Source organism: Callorhinchus milii, unplaced genomic scaffold, assembly GCF_018977255.1.
Source record: "Callorhinchus milii isolate IMCB2004 unplaced genomic scaffold, IMCB_Cmil_1.0 Scaffold296, whole genome shotgun sequence".
Lineage (NCBI taxonomy): Eukaryota > Metazoa > Chordata > Chondrichthyes > Chimaeriformes > Callorhinchidae > Callorhinchus > Callorhinchus milii.
The window spans coordinates 36,514-60,608 of record NW_024705037.1 but is presented as its reverse complement, the minus strand read 5'-3'; the positions used below and the strand labels follow the sequence as shown (position 1 = coordinate 60,608).

The 24,095-nt window shown below is 46.3% G+C and overlaps 1 protein-coding gene across 1 annotated transcript in view; it reads left to right on the top strand.

Moving 5' to 3' along the window:
- The window catches only part of LOC121851995 (SLIT-ROBO Rho GTPase-activating protein 3-like), a 66,009-nt gene that overhangs the window by 11,143 nt on the left and 30,771 nt on the right, over positions 1-24,095 (top strand). Inside the window, exons 3-8 of the mRNA XM_042346069.1 lie at positions 2,634-2,829; positions 8,610-8,772; positions 11,659-11,804; positions 12,253-12,348; positions 12,846-12,909; positions 14,021-14,123. Coding sequence (XP_042202003.1) covers positions 2,634-2,829; positions 8,610-8,772; positions 11,659-11,804; positions 12,253-12,348; positions 12,846-12,909; positions 14,021-14,123 — 768 coding nt within the window. The remainder of the gene's footprint in view (positions 1-2,633; positions 2,830-8,609; positions 8,773-11,658; positions 11,805-12,252; positions 12,349-12,845; positions 12,910-14,020; positions 14,124-24,095) is intronic.

Sequence of the window (24,095 nt, the reverse complement as noted above, 5' to 3'; positions counted from 1 at the left end):
AATGAGTAGCCTTGATCCCCACTCCGTAATGAAAACGAAGGCTCCTGTAGTGCACTTGCAGGAGCAGCCGATGCGATATTTGCTCTCTAATCGTGTGGTTTGTCCACAGTGTGACAGCGCTGTTATTGTTGTGCACGTTTAGGTATTTTAGAAAGTATTGTACACGGTCCAATGCAGTTTTTGTATACAGCAGATGGTGTATGAAGTTATTGACCAATTTGTGCAGCTTGTGTGGCTTTTTCCATATGTGTTTTTTCCCCCCGGGAACTTTGATTTCCCCTTGCATGCAGTAATATGCAAACCAAAACATGTGCATGTACAGCCCTTTTTGTCACTCCACTGCTAGATGAAGGCTTCCCCACACCATACGGGTCGTGGGAGGAGTTATTTGACCATATATCACCCCGCTGGTCAATGCTGGACAATGCGGGGAGCAGAGAAGAGCAGTGCAGCTGTCGATCTTGTTGTACTGCCCTGTCCGCCACATATCTCTACAGCCTATCACAACGTTTTCGTTGCACGGTGGTCATTCATTCACTCACTATCCAAGCTCAAACCTGTTTAGCTTCTGAGACCTGATGAGATCGGGTGCATTTATTCCGTAGGCATTTTACACGCGGTAATCAGTGCTTATCCCAAGCTTCGCTTAGGCACGGGAGATTTAAAAAAATCTTGTTATTCGCGACTATACACAGATGGGAATCGCCTGCAAGTGGTCTCCCGAAACTACTCAAGTCTCCCCATTATCTGAGCTTTTGCACCTGCTTTGACATAACTGCTTTGACATAACATGGACACTGACAAGGGGACATAGAACAAAAGCTTATAAGTGAACAAAGAAGTATAGATAGGTGCAAGCTTGGAACTACACTGAGATACAGGATTGGAGAACATACGCAAGTTATAAAAAAAACAGCATTATGACCGTTGAGACAATTTAAATGGCTTGAGCAACATCTGTCGCTGAAAGGAATGATGGCCGGTGTTCGAGATTAATGACCGTGGCACCAAAGTAGGGGACTTTTTATTTAACCAGGTGAAGCCCACTGAGTTATACAGCCCTTTTTCAGACGTGACCTGGCAACAAATGATAGCTCAACGAAGTAGCCTAGGTGGACATTCATAGCAGCCAAATACTCTAAACGCATGTTTCTAAATGTCGAGGGGTAAACCAGAGTACCCGGAGAAAAATCCACACGACCACGGGGAGAACACACAAACTCCAAATATACAGGCGTTAGGCTCGCGAACGAACCCACGACCTCCTGCATACCAGGTCAGGGAGTTAATGTCTGGTCGCTGTGGAATGTCCCTCAAGGACTTGTACGAAGGGTGTGGAGCGTTTAACTCGTTTGCCGGAGATAGATGGAGTGTTGCATTGCGAGACCATGAAGCATGGAGGCGATTGGGGAAAGCCTTAATTCAACAGTGGATGGATCATGGCTACTGATGAAGATCTGCACGGATAACAGATGTTACTTCAGCAGATAATTGTATCTGCCACTAGCATCATCCCCCACATCGCCACGGATTACAGGAATTTCGCCATGTTATTTCCTTGCCAACTCTGTTCGCTGCAAGGCTTATAATAATTTACAGCCGATGTCAGACTATTGTCATTACCCTCTAACAGTTGACAGTGTGAGGTGCTCTGTAAGCACTTGCTTTGATTTATTTGGAAAAATAATGCATTGCTTCAAAAGCAATCTTTCAAGCACTATTGAAAAAGTGTCATTTGCATGCAGCAAATGGGAGTGCTTTCTTGAGATGCCACTGTCTGGTAGAAATGGATATTTAAAAAATGAAAGCTCTAACTTTTCATTATACAGTGTCTTGGAGGATTCAATTAAAAATAATTACGACTGCGCCATCGTTTTTCGCCTTTGGAAGGTTGTGGACAATAAAATAATTATAAACGTGCAATAATGTGTTTCTCCCGAAATGAAATAACGCTCGTGTTAATCGACCAATGCATTTTTTTTCTCCATTATTTTCCAGCAGTGTTGTTTGAAGTTAGGCAAAAAAAATCAACTAGTTTTTACTTCCCCGAGTCTCATCCGCAGGGATGCGGCCTTTATAAAGACAAATGCTGCTGGGTTGGCGAATGCAAGAGGCAAGAGCCCTCTACGAATACTGTGTGGAGGCTGTTCAGTGTAGTGCAGCAACGTTTTACAGATGATGCAATGCCTTAGTGATTTTTGCGAGTAATAACAAGTAAATGTACAGCCCTTTTTTCAGATATAGGTGTCCCCTATGCAGTGTTGGATCATGGGGGTTGTTTAATCATACTTAGCCATTCGGGTCAGTGTGGTTTGGTGAACGGGAAGGGTTGGCAGTCGGGGGGGAGGGAGATGGGTTAGCACTAGTTCAGATATCACTGGCAAAAGATGGCCAGGAATCGAACTCGGATTGCCACATTCTTAGTACAGTATGCTAACCACTGCACCACCACCACTCCATCACCTAGTAAAAGAAGTTATGTTATAGATCTCGTCATGAAAATGAAATTAAACAACATAGACTCGTCAACCAATGTCATCTTTGGACCAATGTTATCCAGAAGAAGGCGCTATGTATGTAGAAGATGGTTATTTATTGGTGCATGACGCTGAGCCTTTGTTTGTGGCTTACAGAGATCCGCCTGCAGCTGGTCGAGCAGCTCAAGTGCCTGGAGCAGCAGACAGAGCTGCGGCAGCAGCTGCTGCAGGACTTCCAGGACTTCTTCCGTCGCCGCTCGGAGCTGGAGTTGGAGTACGCGCGGGGCCTGGACCGCCTGGCCGAGCGCTTCCTTGGCCGCGCCCGCGCCGCTCGCGATCATCCCCAACTCAGGTGAAGCCTCCACCCGTCCCCCAGTGCCCTCGCCTCGTGACCTCCGTGACTACTCGTGTCATCGCACTCGTTGCTAAGCTGCTAGACGAAGGGAAATAATCAGGTCGTTAGCACACTTGGCATTCACACATTTCTTAGAGCAAAAGGGTGTTGCAAATGGGCTGTGTTTCGTAGGCGAGTGTCGTCTGCAGTGGTTTCACCAGTCGGAGACAATGTTGTTATGTGGCATTACCCAGTTGAGTAATTTGAGAGTAATTTTTCAAATTTGGCACCTTTGGACCAAGGTGGCGCAGTGGTCTGTAGAGAGTTGGAAATCCGGCGGTCCTGAGTTTGATCTCGGGCCCTGGATTCATTGTGCAGTACACTAATCATCGTGCCAACCATTCCACCCAAAATATATTCCGTGTGTATATTATATCTAGATTTGAAGCTTTCGTGACTGCAAGGATTCATACTCTTAGGTTTTTTTCGGTAAAGTCACGTAGGTAAAAACAATAAATAAATAATAAAATGCCCTTTTCCCTAATAGAAATAAAATAATAAATCACGACGTTTCGGGCGCAACACAAGCGTCCGTCATCAGGTGGGACTTGGAGTATATATTATATCTTATGCACCGTTTAACCAAGTATTTTAGCTGAATATTCAATCTATCTCTCCAGTGCAAGGCCATGGCCAGACTGAGAAATTATAATCATGGGAGCAGGGCTTGCATTTCTAGAGCTACCCTGGTGTGACATTGACAACCACACCGCTTGGCCCGAGTTCCCTGCTGCCAAGCACTCAGCCCTCATTTAGGATCCCCCTTCCTCCGTGCTTGTTTTTTGGCACGGCATCAGAAAGTCACTCTGCTTGCCCAGTACTCGGTGAAGATCCTCCACGACATTGCTTAGCAGAACTGGTTGTGCCGAAGCAGCGCATTGTTTACTATAAGAGCTGCCCGGTTAAACCGGTTAAGCAAAGAACATGGAGTGTCGTTACTGCAGCCAAATGAATTGCTTCCATTGGTCATTAAGTTGGTGTTCTTTAGAATAACAAATCGTATTTCTTTTTGAAAAAACAAAATACACGCGTGCCTTACTGTCGCCATTTTAACCTTTTAAAAAAAAGCTATCAACGCAGAACTATTTTCACTGCCATTGGAAACCGGATCGACAGCCCTTTATGGTACTGCATTACAGGAAATGTAAACATCTTCCTTGTTGTGCAATGAGTATTACAATTTACAGCCTTTGGCATAAAAAAACAACATACAGTGCGTAATTATGTGGGCTCAGAAAGATTTTTTTATAGTTACAGTGAGACACTGTGGTAAGTTGCCTAAAGCCATAATTTAAATCATGGAACTCTTGAGTTAAGTTTTCCACGTGTGTTACTTCACAGCGCTTGCATTGTGGTTACCGGTTCCATGCGCTGCCTGCCCTTAGTGAAAATAAATAGTGCTCAAAATTTTTGCCGGTTTCTGGCTTTAATTATTGTGGATGGGCCCCCCCCTGAGATTTCCTCGTGAGTTGTAGCGTCAAAAGCTTTTCTCTGTTGATATTATCTCTCCCTTTAAGGTTTTTGAAAACGCGTATCGTCTTCATTTTTTAAGTTGTCTTGCCGTCTTGTAAAATCGTATCTCTGGGTATGTTTGTGTACATGTGTAGGATGTTTGTTACGTGCACTATTTGTTCACGGTGCATGAATTCTGTTTGGGCCAGTCTTCATTTTAAACTTAATATTCCATCATATACATGAATGTAAATGTTCATGTAAATGTATGTAATTTAAATGTATACTATTGCATCTAATAAATAAGATACCATTTTCTTTTTAATCTTTCACCTTTATTTAAGTGCATTTCTAAACCTGCTTTGTGTCAACAATGTGCCGCACATGTTAACAAATTAAACGGGTTTCTTTAAACCACGGTTACTGAACACAAGCCCAAAGGCCCAACATGCCAAGTGGCCAGCAACAAGCGGCACTCTTGAGAGTTTACGAGTGAATACGTATTAAATTGAGCAAGGTTATACAATCTCGGGGAAAATAGACGATGGGAGGAAATTCCTTACATCGAGCAGAATATGGGAAAAGGCAAAGAGAGAAGCGTTGTGACCTACCGTATGTAGGGTGGTTGAACGCTGAATGAATGAGAAAAAACAGGAATCAATGAGTGAATGTTGTGGAAACAGTTACCATTCTAGTAGCGATCAGGAGGCTACTGCGCAGCAGTGAGTGAGTGACTGGAGTGAATTAGGAGTGCTGGATCATCAATCAATCTTACTGCTTTACATCGAATTATATTAAGTACAGTGAGGCAGGGCCCTGGGTGCCTCACCCCAGTTATAAATGCAGAAGAAAATACACTCCTGAGTACAAGATTGTAGACAATGCCCTCTGCCTTACATCGCACACAAACAACTTTGATAATTGTTTTTTGACCCTTTTATCTGGCAACAAAATTGACACATTTTTTACAAGGAGTCATGTTTGCATAGACCACAATACTTGCAGTCATAATGCAAACAAAAAACATAACTCTGATAATGTATGCACTGTCCTTGAAGTTGATTGGTCCACACCCGAGACAGCTTTCCTTAGAGCCTAGTCTCACATGGTGTTGGACCAGATGACGCCAAAAGGCTCGGGTGTGGACCAATCAACTTCAAGGACAGTGCATACATTATCAGAGTTATGTTTTTTTTTGCATTATGACTGCAGGTATTGTGGTCTATGCAAAACATGACTCCTTGTAAAAAAAAAGGTGTCAGTTTTGTTGCCAGATAAAGGGTAAAAAACCAATTATCATATTTTTTCTTCTGGCAAATGAGGTTCCAATGGTACAAACAACTTTGTTTTGAAAAGGGCCTGCGGAACCATATTCTAAACACCATCATGAGCTCCATCCGCTCATGTTCGCAAGTCCTTAAGATTATAAAACCTACAGCAATGTCATCAAGCACTCTTGGCAAACTGCATACATTAAAAGGCCCTTGGTCTGATGTTGGAGGATCTTCGGAGAATGCAAGTTGGGGCAAATAAGAACCTGGAATATGCGTGAGCCAGGTGTTTTTGTTGCATTGCATGTTGAGCCAAGTGTAACATGCCCTCTGGACTAACATCGTATACATTAGGGCATGCATGGGCTTAGATAACACGAGGCACCACATATTATACAGTATTATTGAACGATATTGTTTTACCTTTCTGTTGTTGGCTTTATGTGCATACATTTATATCTTGCTGCCTTTCCATGACTCATTGAGAAGGGTTCCAGCGCGGTTCATAAACTAAGCTAGGCTCGCCGACTCGGCCCAGGTGCTCATGACAATTCGACTGTACCGACGCAGTGCCCAAGGATACTCGGTGAACGATCTTAAGAGCTCGCTCGCGTAACTTTCATAGCTGAGAGAGAGTGCATCTCCCTTCAGACGTCACCGAGCTGCACACGTTTACCACCGATTACATTCGGAGCTGGTCGTGACGTTTAGGGGTCAATGTGGAAACAGGATGCTGCACAGTCAATGGTGCTCCTCACTTAGCTGAACTCTACGGATGAATAGGAGATTTTCACTTGGTGTAATAACCACAATGTAACCTAAACCTAGGTTAAGTGTTTTTTTTTTTTAAGATCACTTCCTTCCAGCCGCAAAGAAGTCTGGAGAGGGAAAGAGCCCTCGCAGAATCTGTACTTCTGTTCCTGAAACACTTAATAGGGTCGTCCTGGGCCGCCGGGCACATGTAAAATAAAAATAAAACATTTAATGAATTGATGCAATCACTGTACTTGAAGTTGTGCTCAAGTTATTTGGATGTAATTGTCGTTGATTTTTCAGCTGTATAATACATTCTAATATAAAAGTATAAGAACAAGTAATGCAATACAATGGCTTTGAATATTTAATCCTCCAGCAGTTGAGGAAATGGTTGTGAATTAGATGAATAGCCGATAATTAATTGAGTAGATATTGTTACATTTTTACTGTCCGTTTATTTACTTGTTTGTTTTCACGGTGTTTGTACAGTTTTAGATTTGAAGCTTTCGTGACTGCAAGGATTCAAACTCTTAGGTTTTTTCAGTAAAGTCACGTAGGTAAAAGTAAAAAATAAAAATAATAGAAATTATTTAATTTTTATTATTTCTATTATTTTTATTGTTCATTTTTACCTACGTGACTTTACCGAAAAAACCTAAGAGTTTGTACAGTTTTGTCTGCTCCTTTAGCCGGGATGTAACATTAATCACAAAAAAAATATTATTGACTGTACAAACCCTTCATTCCCCTCTATTTTAGGCAGAGGATTTAATTTAAATCGATGGCTCGACCTATTGCAAAATGGCTACTATATTTACATCACATCAATCCATCGTAGGATTAAGGTTTCACTGCGTTGGTCATAGGAGTTGTTTGACCATACTTCACCATGCTGGTCAAAGCGTGTTGTTGAAGGGTGAGGCCAAAACCAGTGTATATCACACTCTGATGTTAGCCATGGCTGGGAATCAAACTCAGGTCTCCAGGTTCATAGTGCGACATGCTGACTATGTATGTTGTTGAACTTCTTTCGCACACCGTGCATAGCCAACCATGCTCACCTATGAAGCTAACACATCTGACTCAACTTACTACATACAGAGCACTATTATAATTTAGCCAATTCTCCTAATACGGTTTTAATAAGAAGTGCATTTGACATTTGCATTAACACCGCGAAAGCAATGTTGGGCACGTGCTGGGGGGAGTTATGTGGTGCCTTTGCTGTCTTGCTTGGATTCCACATATCACAGCCTGCAGCAAAGGCGGAACTTTGGGAATTAAACTGTGTGCCCATGGTCAATTGTGAATTACTCCCAAGCTGACAATATAATTGACAAACCACAGGAGCGTCGCTTTACCTCGCTATGATGAGCGTTGACTCCTACTGCGTAAAAACAGCTCTCCAATGCATTTCTCTTTAATCGTGAATTTCCAAACACTAGACCCGTCATTACTCACTTTTATGTACTGCTGCATTTTTATTTTCCTTTCCTCTCATTTAATCGCGAAAGCATAATATGCTTAATAGCAAGTAATATTGAAGCTTAATATTACTGTGATTGTTAGTAATGTCTGGTCTTGCGGCAGCCTTAACTTATGTAAAATGCAGCATTTCACAGTTGAAAGCAGATAGGTTCAGTGTGCATGTTAAGGTTTATTTGTCTATATATTATAATTATTTCATATCTTGCAAACCAGACACACAAAGGAGTCATCTGTGGAGTTTAATTTCAAATTCCACGTGGACCATGAAAATACTGTCACATTGCCTTTTTCTCTCCATGCCTTGGCTGGCAATTTTCTATGAAAATGAATCGCCAGTACAGATTATCATGTTGGTTTTAATTTGGTGTCAATTGTTATGCTCATTGTGAGTGGTGTGCATTGTCCTTTATTAAAGTTTGCAAATGGTACATTTTCCTGCCCTTCACCATTTAGCCAACTTTACAGAAAAGAAATTACAAATTAGAATGTGCTTAATATTAATCTATATAACACAGAAATAAAAATGTGTAGAGCTTACACGGCTAGTGTGAATATTGAGCAACATCCAGAATTCCACCTACATCTACGCCTCCCCCTCCCTTCACCAACCCATTTTTACCAGCGTGGTGAAGTATGGTCAATTAAACTCCCGAAGGCCCCCATCCTGCAGGGGATTGACAAAGGGCTGTCTATACATGTACATCCCTTGGAGCGGCGAGCACTGAGTGTGTGTACTTTACGCCGTAACACCTTTGTATTTGTGCTGGACAGGCGCGAGCAGAGCGTGCTGTCACCTGTCAACTGCTGGTACCTGCTGCTGAACCAGACGCGGCGTGAGAGCCGAGACCACTCGGCCATCAGCGACATCTACATCAACAACCTGGTCCTGCGCTTCAGCCAGATAGGGGAAGATTCCACGCGGCTGCTCAAGAAGGTACTGTGCTCGTCCCATAATTCCAGCTGCTAAAGTTCCCGCCCAGTGGCTGGGTGGGTCAGGGGTCAGATGACTGAGCTGGCACCACTGATCCTGGGTTTTTATTCTGGGATTCGGCAGCCTGTGATTAAAATGGCTTCTCAAGTGTGAACTACTGTTTCTGTTTATTTGTTGTCCATCCTCCGCACCTCCGATTAGCACGGTTGGCGACGCAGAGTGCCAAAGTTCAACATACATACATGACGAGATAATGGTCTCAGTCTGCCTTTGTAATTTGTTAAAATTTCAGCTCTGAGAATTAAACAAAAATATTGGTTTGACTGCCATGTGGTGAACATGTACTTTGGCAGTAAGGTAAGTAGGAAACTGCCCACTAGTGTGGGTAAAAAGGTCACTTGAGATCACAGAAAAAGTTTTGTGATATCACCTTTTTCAGGCTGCTATCCAACTTGGAGGGTGCTGTTTCTGCTCTGCAAGAGGGTCCGAATTGAGACTTATCTCCTGATATGGCAAAATTTAGGAAAAGTATAATCTTCTTTGGTTAAATTTATCAGGTGATCGTAAACCACTCGGTTCCTGGTCCTCCCTTTTATTTGTACATGACAAGTACTCCGCCAAATTGTCCTATTTTTCTATGAGCACAATTGTATTTCCCATTGCATTTAGTTCATTTGTCCTTAGAATTCCATTCATTGTTCAAGCATTGCCTCAACCGTATCACTTTAGACGTGAGAAAACGTGGGTCAGATTGATACAACCGCTGTGACCAACACCTATGTTTTAAAAACATTAACTATGCTGCCAAGGTTCATTCTTAATTGCAATGTTTTGAGAAATAACTTAACATGGATTTGCATGAATTGTTTTGTCAAACTGTTTGCTTTAAACTGTTTATTTTTCTCGTTACAAGGGCTAATAAAATAACACGAGTTTTCTTATTCTAAGCATGAGATACTAATCCATGCCAAGTGTCCTTATTTTTTCAAGTATTTGCATCTTGTCAAATCCTGTTATTACACTTCAGTCCGATGGTACCAAATGTGGTGGTCACCTCAACCGTGTAGGTCACGACTCGAAGGGCGGGCAAATAACTGTGCCGACGTATGGCGTGTGAACAACTTATTGGTTCTTCTGAGCAGTCTGTATGCGAAGCATATATAGATTCCTGCGTCTGAAAGGAGAGCCTTCTGGTAATTACACCAAGCAGGGGATGTCTCGGAACGCACTGACCCAACACCCCGAGCTTCGCATCTGACCCATACTTGGCGTATCAAGTCGCGGCTCGCTGACTCAAGAGAACTACAGAGCACCGTTGATTGTATGCAGCGCCAAGCCAAGGTCGCCTCTTCAGAAACTCGCACGCTATAGTGATTCGCTGAATTCTTCAGGGTATAAGCTATAAAACTCCTGGAGGTAAAACCAAGGAGACGGCAGCATTTCCCTGTGCGTTTCGGTACCACCGGTTCCGCCAGGTCCATGGGGTCTCAGGGTTTCGAGAGAAGGATATACGTTTTTTGCCCCCCAACATCTGCCTCCAAGAAAGGAAAGAATATTCAACAACTCAAGATAAATCTCCTCGTACCGCCACACCAGCCTGGGTCTAAATGAAGTTGAAAGCTTGCAACGCATGCGCGTGACACTGAAATTTTGGCCTTAGCCAGGCTCAGCTCCTGAGTCGGCACACACTATTGTGGCCACGAGCGTACGATATTGCCGCTTAGTAACACCGAGAAGAATGCGGACATCCGCGAGGTTTTCGCATGCTTGGCAATAATGTCCCTCCATGCCTGGTCTTGGCAACGGAGGACCATGCTTCATTCCAAGAAAGACTAACTGGCGTTCTGGAGAGCGCCCTCCGTGCTGAGAAATGCTCACCAAGACCGCTCGTAGTAGCGGAGTGAAGATGATAACCTCAAGAATCACAGGCGTGTCGCCTATCATAGATGGTGTCCTAGCTAAGGCTAAATCCCATCAACGTGGGCAAGAGGAGCCTTAGTCATACAATCCCTCGAGTACATTGGGGCAACAGAGTCGTAGACTGTCATGATATAGTCGTGGCCGTATCGTTGGACAACCACTTAACGAACACAGGATGCAACGATTCGGTTGCTGGACCGGTACCTTCTCTTCACAATAGCAGATGCTAGGTGAGGCCGGAAGGCTCTGCAAGTTTTCGTGGAAATAAGGTGTAAGGGACTTGCGTTCATGGGGTCCGTATGTTCCAGGGTAAACCGAACTAGCTATGGCACCCCTAAATGCATGTTGTCGCGAACGTTTACGATTAATTGTTACCCTGCGATATTCCAGACGTTTAAGATGCGCGGATTTTGCATGGATCGTTGCCTCGTATACGCAGTGTACTCCGGAGTTATGATGGCTGGAGCGCCTCAATAACGATACTATGCTCAATCCCGACAAAGATGCAAAAGATCGATAGCTACACGTAATGTATCTTTCCCAATAGTCTAGCCACAGGCTAAAACACAGCCACCCATTCCAACAGTCCAATGCTGACCATTAATGTGAAACGAATCTGGGTAGTAGGAACTAAGAGCGAATGGAATTGATCCGACGATTAAAACAGGATATAATCTCTCACTAGACTTCCTGGAGCGAGTTGCAATTGCCTATATGGTTAGCTATGTCGACGTATAGATCCCCTCAGTGCGAATGGTTTCACCCCATCCTAAATGTTTTTGCCACATGACTATATTACCCGAACTGAGTTGATTGCATTGTAGGTACCACGGTACGAACCGGGCTATCCCCGGTGCGCTACTAGCACAATTATTGATGGTCTTTCGCGCCTGGACTGGAATCGGCCTCTGCGACTACCTATGAGGGCGGCCAGATTTGTAAATCCTCGGTCTCCCATTTTTATTTTAGGAAATGCCCGTTAGTTATTTCCCACTCCTCCAGCCGCTTCGGCCCTGGAACCGGGTATTTCTAAATCACAGTCACTGGAAGTACCCGCAGCACACCATTACCGATCTCGAGCTAGCAAACGGGTATAACGAAGATAGCTATTATCCGTCAGATATGAGCTTCATTTCTGCTCAGACTCCCTCACGCCCTATTGAGATAGTGTGACGCATTAGACGTAGTTTTTTTCACGTAAGAGCTGAAGCTCTGCTCTTCTGCGGGCCTTTTACAAAGGCCTAGTCGTTGTTCCCTTCACAACTGTTTAGCGCGTGGAGAGTAACATCATAGAATAGCCAGCTCATCCCCTCTATGTCGCCGCCATATCGTTTGGCCTGAAGTTGCGTTGACCTAAAAGTAGAGAGCTCAAGAAAGCTTCATACTAATGTTACGACGGAGACCCGCAATGAAAGTTCTCACTGACAAGATGGGCCCAAGTATCATTGCCAACTTCCACCTGGGGGTTCCATCTGGGTTGCTTTCGTGAGAACCAAGGTAGTGATTTGACGCGTCAAATTCCTCCAACGTGAACGATGTTCTGACTCTTGTCTCGTCATGCAGCGCATTAAAACAGTTCACCCAACTGTACGGTCGTCGCTACGTTCTACGCGCTCTAATGACGCAACTTCCAGGAAGTGCGCAGAGCACTGATTCCGGGTACATTAAAATATTGTCACCCCTTCCCGGATGCCTTTTAACCTTGCAGCCCGCCTTAACCAATTAACCTATACGTTAGGGCTTCGCTCAACAGTTCTCGCGGAATACTAGCCCGCTCCCCTTCTTTATGTCATTCTTTTAGTGGCGACCGGATATCGCTATAATCCGCCGTGGTAAATCCGTTAACATGCCGATGTGTGTACTTAGATCAAAGTCCAAGTGGCGAGGCCGCAAGATAGAAATCCAGCATAGCCGTCCCTACTCCTCAGGGCTAGGCAAGCTCGCTCGAGACACCTGCGAGTCGCGAGCCCCGCTGTAGTCGTCGAGATGTGCGCGACCTACGCGGCTATGAAAGGTGTCCCTCCTACAGTCAAGACGTCGCAGGTAACGGCCCCGACTCTAGTCCCGTGAGGGTAGAACCTGGGGTATAAATAGTAATAGCAACACGCAACTGATCTTTATCCACATATTTTACAGAAATTTCTACTGGTTAATAGTCTCTTCATAGAAGATGATACTACAGTTTGCGTACAGGTCAAGGAAACCATCGGCTCGGTCTATGTACCTTGACAAGGGCTCCCCACCAACCAGTCCCGTGTAACCATTTGTATCTCCCACATCCAGCGCTGCTCAAAAGAGAGGCACGACAGCCTACTTGGGCCCAAATCGCTTCACTCCTAACGCGTGTAAAAATGGATCAAGTGTCTGACACATGTGGTCATGTAGGAAGCGCGGTGATTTGCCCACCTACTAATTTAATTACTATTGCCTAACCTAACCCGGTCTACCCGGATTTAGAAGGGTTGTATTACAGCATTTTGGAGCACGAACCTAATTATTCAATTCTGTCATATGCGTCTTCTCCGCGATCTAAAATGTCTTACCCGGTAGCTTTGTCCCCCACCTAACGAAAGTACGGCGCTTGTTTTCGAAAGAGGAAATTAACCGGCTAGGCGACTTGTAAATCAAGCGTATTTTGCCCGTCTGATCCTCGATCATTGACCATCATTTCAGGAGGTAGCATTAAACAACTCATCGTCTTTTTCAAAATCCCAATGCGACTAAAATAATTCCTCGAGACCTTTTTCAATCCCCCTACAAAGCAGGCCTCAGTATATTGACCGGCACCGGTGTTCACCGACATGAATGTTGTACCAGCTCCGCCCGGAAAATGTTCTCGCTGGTCTTGCTGCGCACGCAACGCCCAGAATCGGCTCTTCAACTTTTGCATATGATCCGTAGACGGGAGTGGTCTTACAGACGGTGTCAAGAAACCAAGGAGCGGGTCTTAATGGATGCCGGTTACTGATGAAGCGTACGGGGTATCGAGAGGGTATCCAAGCGCGGTATACGAGTAATGTGTATATCGAGAACAGCTGGTAGGCGTTCATTCACACAGTTTTGTGCCTGGAATTAGCGAACATTTAAACTACAATTCATGGGACCCGTCATAGCCTCATCAACGGCACAACGTCGAGACGCTCAATTCTATTGCCTCGGCGATCGCTGGATTAGTTGACGGGTCGTCGTTCACATGAAACAACCTTCATTAACTTCTCATAGTTGACTTGTTTTCCATCGTGTGAGACATAAGAATCTAAGTTTATACCTCGAGACTCAACGGCACGGTGGGCCTGTTTTAATAGTGACCCCGTTCTTCCCGCCCGCTTAGTTGAACAAAGGCTGTTATCATGCCAAGTCCATCTACTCTCTTTTAACCGTCAGCGCCAACAGCCGGATAATAGATACCCATGCCGGCATGGAGCTCGATCTTGGTTTCACTTTTCAGCTAACATGGTCCTATGGATTATTATAACTGCTGGACGCAGTCGGGCCAAAAAAAACGGAGAGAACACCCAATGGAGAGTGAATCGGCGAAAACAAGAATAAACCTATTGCACAGGGGGGCGGAAGTTCGTAACTAGAGGTCGGGATGTCATGGCGGGTAGCAATGGGACCGATTAGTATACAAGGCGGATTCCGTACGAGCCTCAGAAGGTAGCACGCGTAGTATTCGATGAAACCAGATCGGGAAATCTGGTCCGGCGATCGTGTAATGCGACCTGCAGACCCCCTGGGGGCAATAATAATGGGGCCCTAGTAAAGATGCGAAATTATCGACGCTTGTATTCCTTTAGTCAGAATACATTCACCGAAAAAACTAAGCATTACTGCCCTGTGCAGGACCGGACAAGCCGCTACCTCCCCTGAAACGGTATCGCATATTTGTTGAAAGTATACATATGCTAACACGAGTAACGTTGTCGGTAAGACTGTGTGTTACCTATGCAACTCTCTCCGTCGGGACACAATGCCAAGAAGTTATCCGCACATAGAACCTTGACTGCGGCCTACGTGAGCGATCTGATCTAATAGAACCTAGACGGTCCGTAAGACCGAGGTTGAGTAGTGGTGATCGACCGCACTCTCCGGTGTGAGTAGGGAGTAAAGTAGTCGCAGATCCTCAGCTCTGCGGTTCTTGGGGGTGTTCTGGGTTCCACGCTTACACAGATGCTTCTCTTTGCTTCTGAACTCAGCCTTCCTATAAATATGAAGAGCGGGTCTTTGTAAACGCTGTCGCTGGGATTGCATGCCAGGCGCAAGTACTTTCTATCACTGACAAAGGCACTCCTTAGCGAGCGTCCGAGCGGTAGCAGCGGAGAGAGAGATAGCAATATGTTGAGTTGTTTGTGGCTGTTCTCAACAACATAATCGTGCAACTTCTTAGAGGCCAGGATCATTACTCGCATTTTATCTACCAGCAAGCCATATGGTTACCAAGATCAAAGCCCCAGATTGAATTGACATGGGCAATCCCTTGTGATCGCATACGGGTCTGCAGTCCCGAATCGTAAACGGGTAGGTTCCCCGCAATTACACTAACGCGCGTTCTCCACTCACCAGCCGGTCGACAATCCAAGGTTGTTCAGGATCGCACCCCGGAAGCTGAAATATTCCGACCTCCGACTGCCAATTAGGATGTGTCCCGTGCGCTGAGTATTTGTCCCTATTCGTACATGTGCAGAGGGCAAATGGTCTTAAACCGGCTCGTATCCTAATCGGGTCAAGTGGCTCGGGTCCCTTCCTCCAGGAACGATAAAGATGGTGTAGGCATCACAGCAACGGTTGGAGTTTATTGACTCTTGGGAACAAATCGGATGGTACCCTTGGCGATTTATCTCGTGACTCTAAAACGCACAAAGCACACTCATTCAACAGGTCTGGAAATGACCCCAACCAGGCATTTGTAATAAATAGCCCGGTACACGCGTGCGCGCATGAGCACTTGAATGGTCCGCCTTGACTGAGGAACTATCCAGCCTCTCAGGAACCGCGATTTCGAGTTACGTCTGCTCCTGCCCAGATCTATGTCGTCTTAGTCTTCGCCAAATGCTTGGGCAGCACCGCCTTCATGTGACCAGAACTTTGTCCATTAAAATTGGTGTACGTGCCGGATACGCCGCTGCTCCGCGCAATTCAGACCAATAGACACGCATTCGCGGGTACGTACGTGGTCAACACGCGGGGGTCGCTAAGTACACTTTGTCGTACTCGGGCCTGTAAAAGCAGACTGTAATGGCATTCACAGTCCCACAGGTCTAAAGTGGTATTGCCCCCAGCGTGACGGCTAATTTACAGTTATAAGCACGGTCCATCTGGTAAATGGAGTTTCAGCAACCCAGCACAAATCTACCGCCGTTGTCACGGGAAGGTTTGGAGGGAACAGCTGGCATATTGAGACCTATCCTATAGTGAAAGGGTCTTCGACTTGTTTCCGGGTGCCGTTAAGACGTACAACCCCAAATCACTCGATCCTTTGTCAATTATCCTTTTGTCTGTACGGCCTTGATGCTGTCCACTAGGCGCCTAAGACTGACAAGTGGTCCATCGGTAATGGATGTTTATTAGGTTTACCCCGCACATCAGTCGAGTGTGCCTATACTGGTCGCTCTCATCTGATAAGATCCATTGCACTTTTCTTTTGTCGTATTCGCCGGGCAATCGATCGTTACTCCCTCCTGCCCCTCTATCTTATCAGATAGTAATTACGTTGCTTCCGTTTGGTTCGACTGACCGGTGGACGAATGGGCAGAATTGTCTAAGCAACCCTACGTGGGCTCCGTCTTGGAATACTAAGTATTACAAGAGCTTCTCACGACGTCCTCGAATATCGTTGAGTATGACCTAGCACGCCGAACTGCTTATTGTCGTCCGAGTAATCGTAAGTATGAAATGTCACCTCATTTCACGGAAGAACCCTCGAGCTTTTAAAGCTTCATGAACCTGTACGAGAATCATGGGACGATCTTCAGCCGCATATACACGCCACTAACTGCGCCGCCTATTACATATTAAGGTAGATGGTCGCTGGCCTTCCTTTTTGGGAAGCTTCGGATTCCCGACACACTTGAAATCAACAGGATGTTGGGTAGGAGATCTGTAACGAGAGAATTGGTAGGCCGCGTGTCTCCACCGGAAACGTGTCCCTCTGCGGTGCCGAACTGCTCCATGACACTAAGCCTATACTTCACGGTCGTGGAACTACTTCTGGGGCGGTCACCAGGACTGTTGGCCTCGTATCATTTTAGAAAGTCAAAGCGCCACGGGGTCCATCGAACCCGGTACTTCCTCAATGGCGTACGCAAGGGAGTCGGATTGCGGTACGGCTGTCCTCGGCAACAGCTAGGGTCCACGTGCGGTCTCGGTTGGAGGCCTCCGGGCGTCCTAAGTTAGCCATCTGGAATAACACACTCATGAATTCTACCCTTCTTTCATTGCCACGGTCCTACCCCTATGCTGAGGAAGCTCGCGGCATGGGCTGATTAATAGCACTAAACAAGATGCGGGAGTCTTATTGCACTAGGGCGAGCTCTCCCGTCGTATTAGTCGATTTTATTCGTTAGGTACAAGCTCGTACTGGATGCGAGTCCAGGGGAGTTACTTGTCGGATCATTTGGTCTGGTGGGACCGATCTTATTCCAAGTAGAGGCTTTTCAGTCGGCTCACGCATGCTGCAAATTTTTGGCTGCGGAGGTACGAAAACACGGTGCTTGCCAAGCTCGGACCCCTGATTAACGTGGGTTAGTCCTAAGTTCTCGAACTTGTAACAGGTATGAAAATTTCTGCCCAACTCTAAGTAACTCCTACCAGCATTATGGGCGTATATGCGGTTCGAACCAGACGTCCCGGCATACCGTTAGCGGTTCAGGTCCCCTAGTCGGGGATTGACCCCTGCGCTTTGAAACTAGAATACGTGCGATTCTGATTCCTATTGTCTCATTTACACCGGTAATATGCCTGGATGAACTAAAATAGGGGTATTGCATGCTAGCGCTGATATCGTAGCGATGCTCGCCGTAGGTACCTTATGACCCTAGAGCTGCCACTCCGTCTTGGTACTTTGCTGGAGTCGCCTGCCCCTCCGACCCTACAATTATACGCGGGCAAGATGAAGATCGTAGTCACCCGCGGTCATCTAGCCTGCTTTATTAACGACCAGATAGCTAAACTCGGCCGGGGGTGGATTTCAGGTAGGCCCCATAATGCTAACCCCGCTACTGAACTGATGGCTCGCCATGCCCAGCCATATATCATGCAGACTTCTGGACTTTTTACCATTCCCTCCTACCCAGCATCCGTATCCGGACCGCTCTATCCTCTTCGTTGGATGTTGTGCGATGACGCGTGCTGGATGCGCTCTCCCGTTGATAACCAAGAGTACTATGCTCGGGGGTATACAATTGTACGCGGTGGATTACACGAGGTTGAAGCTCTAACAAATTGAGGGGACAAGCGAGGTGAGTGCCGTGTGATTTTATTACTCAATTATTTAGCTAAACTTCAGCGAGTAGTAGTTAGTCTACCAAAATCGAGTTTTGCTCTTATACGAACGTCTGTAAGCGTACCGTGCGGTTGATGAGTACTTAGCTTCAACCGTCTGACTCAGATAGTGTGAGAAAGAGATGGAAAGCCGCCGTGTCGGTTGATCCTTAATGGCCTAGGTAACAGGTTGTAATATTATTTATCAACTGTGCGGGCCTCGTCGGCTGCACAGCGTGGTACATGCTACTGACATAGGCAACAGGCTAATTCTTAGGCTGCGCGAAAACCATAAGATGATGGGACGACGAGCCTTACCAAAGATTGAGCGGCTTAAACGACAGAAGTGAGACATGGGATCTTGAGCTAAGGCGACCCTATTCGGTCACTGCGGTACTGTGCTCAGAGCTGGATTTCCATGAAAAGTTTCTATTGTTCCGCCCTATCTCATCGGAGGAGGATTCAGTACGATGAATTCTCGAGGGTCAACCGCAAAGTCACGTTCCGCTTGCCGGAAAACCATACGGGCGGTTCCTAATTGATCTTGATTCGGCATTCATAAGCAATCGGGGCGGCAACGGTCCGTTATAATCCATAGGTGTCTTCAGTAGAAGTCAGACTCCAGAGCTGTACGATTGTAGTTTGGTGAGGCAAATAAGGTAGGCAAGCAAAGTGTTATCGGGCCTTATCATACCGCACGAGTGATTACTGGTAGTGACCCATCCATGATCACCTCAAGCAATTTGTCGGACTACTGGCAAAAGCTATACTTATGCCCCCAATCCATATCGGAACAGCCACGCAGCTATCAACGAGACCTGATCAGACTCCTGCATCCGAACGCTGCCCGATCTAAAAAGGAAACGTTTCAAATCCCATTTGGATTACCACGCCATCGGTACGGTGGGTTTGTCTCCCTCTTCTACGTCCTCTTACGCTACGGCAGAAAGATCTAGACGTTAGATATAGCCTTAATAGATCAGCAGCGATCCGGCGTAAATACCGCTGTGTGGAGGGACAACTGAGCCGGTTAAAGGACAACCAAATAAGAAGATCGGTTAGACCCAAGGTGCGCTTACCAGGGAGAAACTGTGGTGCGGTAGAAAACTCGACCACCCCGAGTCTACGCTAGACCGGCGGGATACCCGGAAGACATTATGACTGCCACCGGGAAGAAGTCCGACTTTGTAAACTCTTCGTTTCGGCACGGTGAAGTGGGCCTCTATCTTGATAACTATTCTTATCGCCACTAGACGACAACCCGGTGGGTCAGGTGTATTCCATTCTTATTTATTTCGCAGTTATCACTTTACCCCTCAAGTCGTCGCTACGGTTCCGGCGTCAGAGCATGAGTTACCGCCCGGGGGTAGACGCGATAGGCTATCTCTGAAAAAACTAGTGCTCTCACTCCCAGTACCAATCACTTGTAGGCACGCCGGACAACTGTGTCCTGCCGGTAAAAAAAGTCTTCGGCGACCATCCTGCGGGAACATTATCGACAGAGCCCCTGCTAGTTCTGATCGACGGACGTCCACGCGCCGTAGATAAAACTAGCTTTATATCAGGTCCTAAGGCGGGGGGTTACATCGCGCAAATTATGCGACAAGACAGAAATGTACTGACGCGCGATCTTTATAACCTCAGCCAGAAGAGAACAACGGTTAAAGCCTGAGTGTCTCCTAATAGCTCAAGGTCGTAAGCACCAGAGCAGGCCCTTGTATCGGCGTGATTTAGTGTATTCGGCGCCCACCGGAGCTTATAACAGTGCACTTACGCGGACATTTAAGACAATGCCTCGGCTTCGCCGGAGAAGGTCTTGGTACGCTTCCGTAGGAAGTGCAAATTGTGCCAAGTAGTCAGCTGTTCCGTTAAGGGTGGGAGGCTACAGTTAACACGGGACAATTAGTCAGGATGGAGTCGTTTCCTATGAATAGGGCAAGACCCGCCGCCTTCGAACGCACCTATCGGTCTCGCATTCAGCTGGTTTGCCTCATACTTCGAGTACACTTCATCTAACTGGCCATGCTCGTGCGTCCTTCTTCCCAATGCGGTACAGAGTTTGGAGAAGTATGCAGTACGCAGCGAGGACGCTAAGTATGATTACGACGACTCACGTCTATGTTAGAAATTAGGCATAATGATAGCCCTGACGTTAGATTTTAGGGCATAGCGCACCGACAAAATCCCCAGCGAGGGTCCAGTGAGAGACAGGTCTTCAACACTTTACCACGTGCTTATTTAGAAATTCCGCAACGAGTGGAACTCAGTATAACGATAGTCTCGTTTCTGGTGTCTGACTTGAGGAGAACTTGAGCATCCGAGTTTGTGTTAAAGCTTAGAATCTGTTGTGGAATTCCGTGCCCAAATTGGGTCGCTTCTCGGTCTAGTAAATCCCGCCTCGGCGGTGTTAACCGGTAGAGGCGAAGGAGTGTGGACGGGACGACTAACCGTTCGGATCTAAAGACCGCATGAATCTACCATGGGTTTTTCACTCACGGCTACTCACTTACTGCCGTCCTTTGTGGATGATTCAAGAGGCCTAGCACCATCCCGCGAACCTACTTCCTTAACTTTGCCAGCCATAAGGCAATTTGTAACGAAACGCATCCCAGGCTAGGGTGAATTGTTTTGCTCTCATCTAAAACTTTTAGGCGCTACTACTGATCAACCCAGGCGTTTGGCAATGGCTGTATAGAGGCAGGTTAATCTACAATTGTCCCAACCATGCTGTCAACAATTAGCGTTCCAAGCTCCAACCCGAATAAGACACCTGCATCACCCCCGTTCCTGTTGAGGATGCTCGCAACGATGGCACTGGTATATAAGATGCAATCCGCAGGTAGGGAGAAGCTACCCCGCATAGTCGCAATGCGGACAATGAACGGAAGCATTAGCGGGCGGTGAGCCCTGGCCCAGTGCCTGCGTTACAGTTAGCGGATATGTGTCCGGGAACTCCCATCCCTTATCCGCGGAGTCTTGATTTGGGAATTCCTTATTTCCAAGTTCGGGTTCACAATCGGTAGGGCGTAGTGAAAACAATGTCTCGTGCGGTCGAGACCAGATTCAAGGGTTACTCATCGTAATGTGGCCCACCGGCTGTGCTTCCCCTCGAATACTTGGTGCACAGCACGCCTCAACCAGGACGATCAATTTCAAGATAGTATCTAGAACTCTATTGCAGATGTTTAGCTGGCGATGATGATACCCGCCAAGAGTTCACGTCGTATGCATGTTAGCTAGAGTCGTATCGCGTATGGCGCGGGCGGCTATGTGCTGGCATCGGCGTCGGAGACCGGAATCGAACTGTTAGAGAACTCTGCACAGTGACTTGCGTCTGTTGCTAGCTACCTGTTGAAACAGGCTCGCTTATTTGTCGGTTCCATGAGATGCCATCGCGTCCATGATCTACTAGCGGTGTTCCGAGCCGATGATTCACGCCGCGGCATTAAAGACGAACTCCAGAGGGGCTTCTTCATTTTTTACTACACTGACTCTGAGAAAGCTATAATATGAAAGTAGAACACGACCGTGACTCGCGCGAGCGCCGTAAGTCACTGCATATCTCAGCCTACGCTGCATGGATACTAGGTCTCGGAGACTACGTAGTTTGAAGAGACGACTTGTGATTCGTAAAGTAACTGGAGGCGCGTATACACGGAGTGTTGAGAATTCCTATCTAGTACTGACGTACATTTATAATGTTGGGTTTTTACCCTCGATAGTGACCGCAGCGGTAATTGGGCACGTGATGATACAATGGAGCTGGGACTGCACGCTTGGGTGGATCGTGGTATAGATAACAATACCGGAGCGACTATGAGAGCGAGACCATTTGTAATGTTGACTAATGTAGGCTAGGTGTACAAAACGACTGCCGACAATTACGGGACGATCAGACTCATAACAAGTGAGGTTAATTATATGATTATAGCAGAGGTAGCTTTCGTTATGGCATCATGACGGATGCATGGGTTGGCTTGTTCATCGCGAGTCCGATGCATTGAACTATGAGGCACTGGGGTTTAGCGGAGGGGTACGTACACTTGAGCCGTCCGGTCGTAAATAGAAATACTCCGAGTACCGAGGAGCTCGAGCCGTATTCAGTGTCAGCGGCCCCAGATTAGGTGTATGTGAGAGATAGTGTATACTAACTACACTTTCGAATTAGGCGACCGTCAGGTTGTTTACATCTAAAGTCTTATAGGGTGCGCACATGAAGTGTAATCAGTTGTCATCTCTCGCAAGATCGGCCGATTAGCATTATCCGGAAATCAGGCAAATTAAGGGGATCAGCCGGCCACCACATGTTAACGTTTAGAAATAAACAATACTATTTGGCGCAGCTTTAATCGTCGCAGGGCACTTGAAGGACCCTGCGCCCAGAGAGATGTGTACGCGATGTACGACAAGGGGTTGAATGGTCAGTTTGGAATACATGAAACATAATTCCGATTTCTAACGTTGCAATACGCATGCGGTCTAACGCAGACAAATATCCCGCTGTGGATCGTCCTAAAGAATTCTTTTGTTCACTTCACGTACTACTTGATTGTGAAAAAAGGACTGACAAGAAGGCCACAGAATAGTAGCCCTGAGGAACATTTGCCAACATGTTCAAAGGTAATTGTGGTATTCAATGAATTTTAAATGATGCAACCTGAAGGGCGCCCTCTCTAGAGTCTGACGCGCTGGGAGTCTCCAAGGAGTCATACTCGGGCGGACCTTGCCCCGCTAGAGGCTTACAATGGGCTTTGCCTAACAGTCAACAGACGAGAGTCTGGCCGCCTGAGGTGTCCAACGTGAAAGTTCGGGTGATATAGCACCTATAAGGTAAGGCCTCATCGTTACCTAACGGGCTGGTTGCGAGCTTGTAGTCATCTGCGACCAAAGGTAGTCAAAAGACAAGACCTTACAGGTTCGCTCTGGCTTCTGCTTAAAGTTTTGAAGAACGAGTATCGGGCATAGGGCATTCACGAGTCTAGCCTATCAGCAGACTAACGGTGCATCGTCCGGCGATTATCGTAGTCGCGTCCTATTATAAATTTGTACGCAACCAGCGCGGCATATTGTCAATAAGCTTCTCGAATAAGCCCTGCACCAGCTATCCCATGACAGGGCAACACAAATGGGTAGGTGGCTTATTCGGGTCTCAAGGTGTTTACTGCTCCTGTATTTCCCGCTCATACACCCTGCGAAAGGACCATCTTATTCACGCACTATCCATGTTACCACGGTATTGTTGGCACTCAGCCTAATCCCGAAACCGTGTGAGGCCTTCTGTCACAAAAAAGTCACGACTCTCTAAGCCCGACTGAACGTGATACAGAAGCACATTCGGCATTAGGAAAAACTTACACTAGCGCCGCCTTCCTTAGCACAGTATAGACGGTCTCTTGAATCGAAAGCACTGTCTCAGAGCATCCTGCGCCCCTTGATTTAAAGCATTTTTTTTAACATGGGCCTTGGCATGGGCCACTTCTGCCTAATTTCAAATAACGGAGAAGTTTAAAAAAACGATCCGGAAGTCTAATTCTTGAATAGTGTGTAAAGCACGTTAAATTTGAAGAGATGTACATATCAGCGAAGCCGAAAGCGTTGGAATAACGATTACTGCGGTATACAGAGTCATTGTTCTCTCTACCGCGTCTTTGGCACCATGTTCTATAGGTGAACTGCCCCAACAATTTCATAATCTCCTCGGGGCAATAAAATGGCGGCGGCTTGTTTCGCAGTACTCGACTAAGGGCAGCACCAAGCCTACGAACTTTCTTTCATCAAGACAACGACTTGGCCCTAATTGTACGACATAAAATCCCTCACTGATTTTGAAGCGGATGGGCTGTTGCCGGCTTCGGTTCAGGCGGATGGATGCAAGTCTTGTAACCCAGTTCGCCAGAGTACTCGTCATGTGGTCCGATATTCGACAC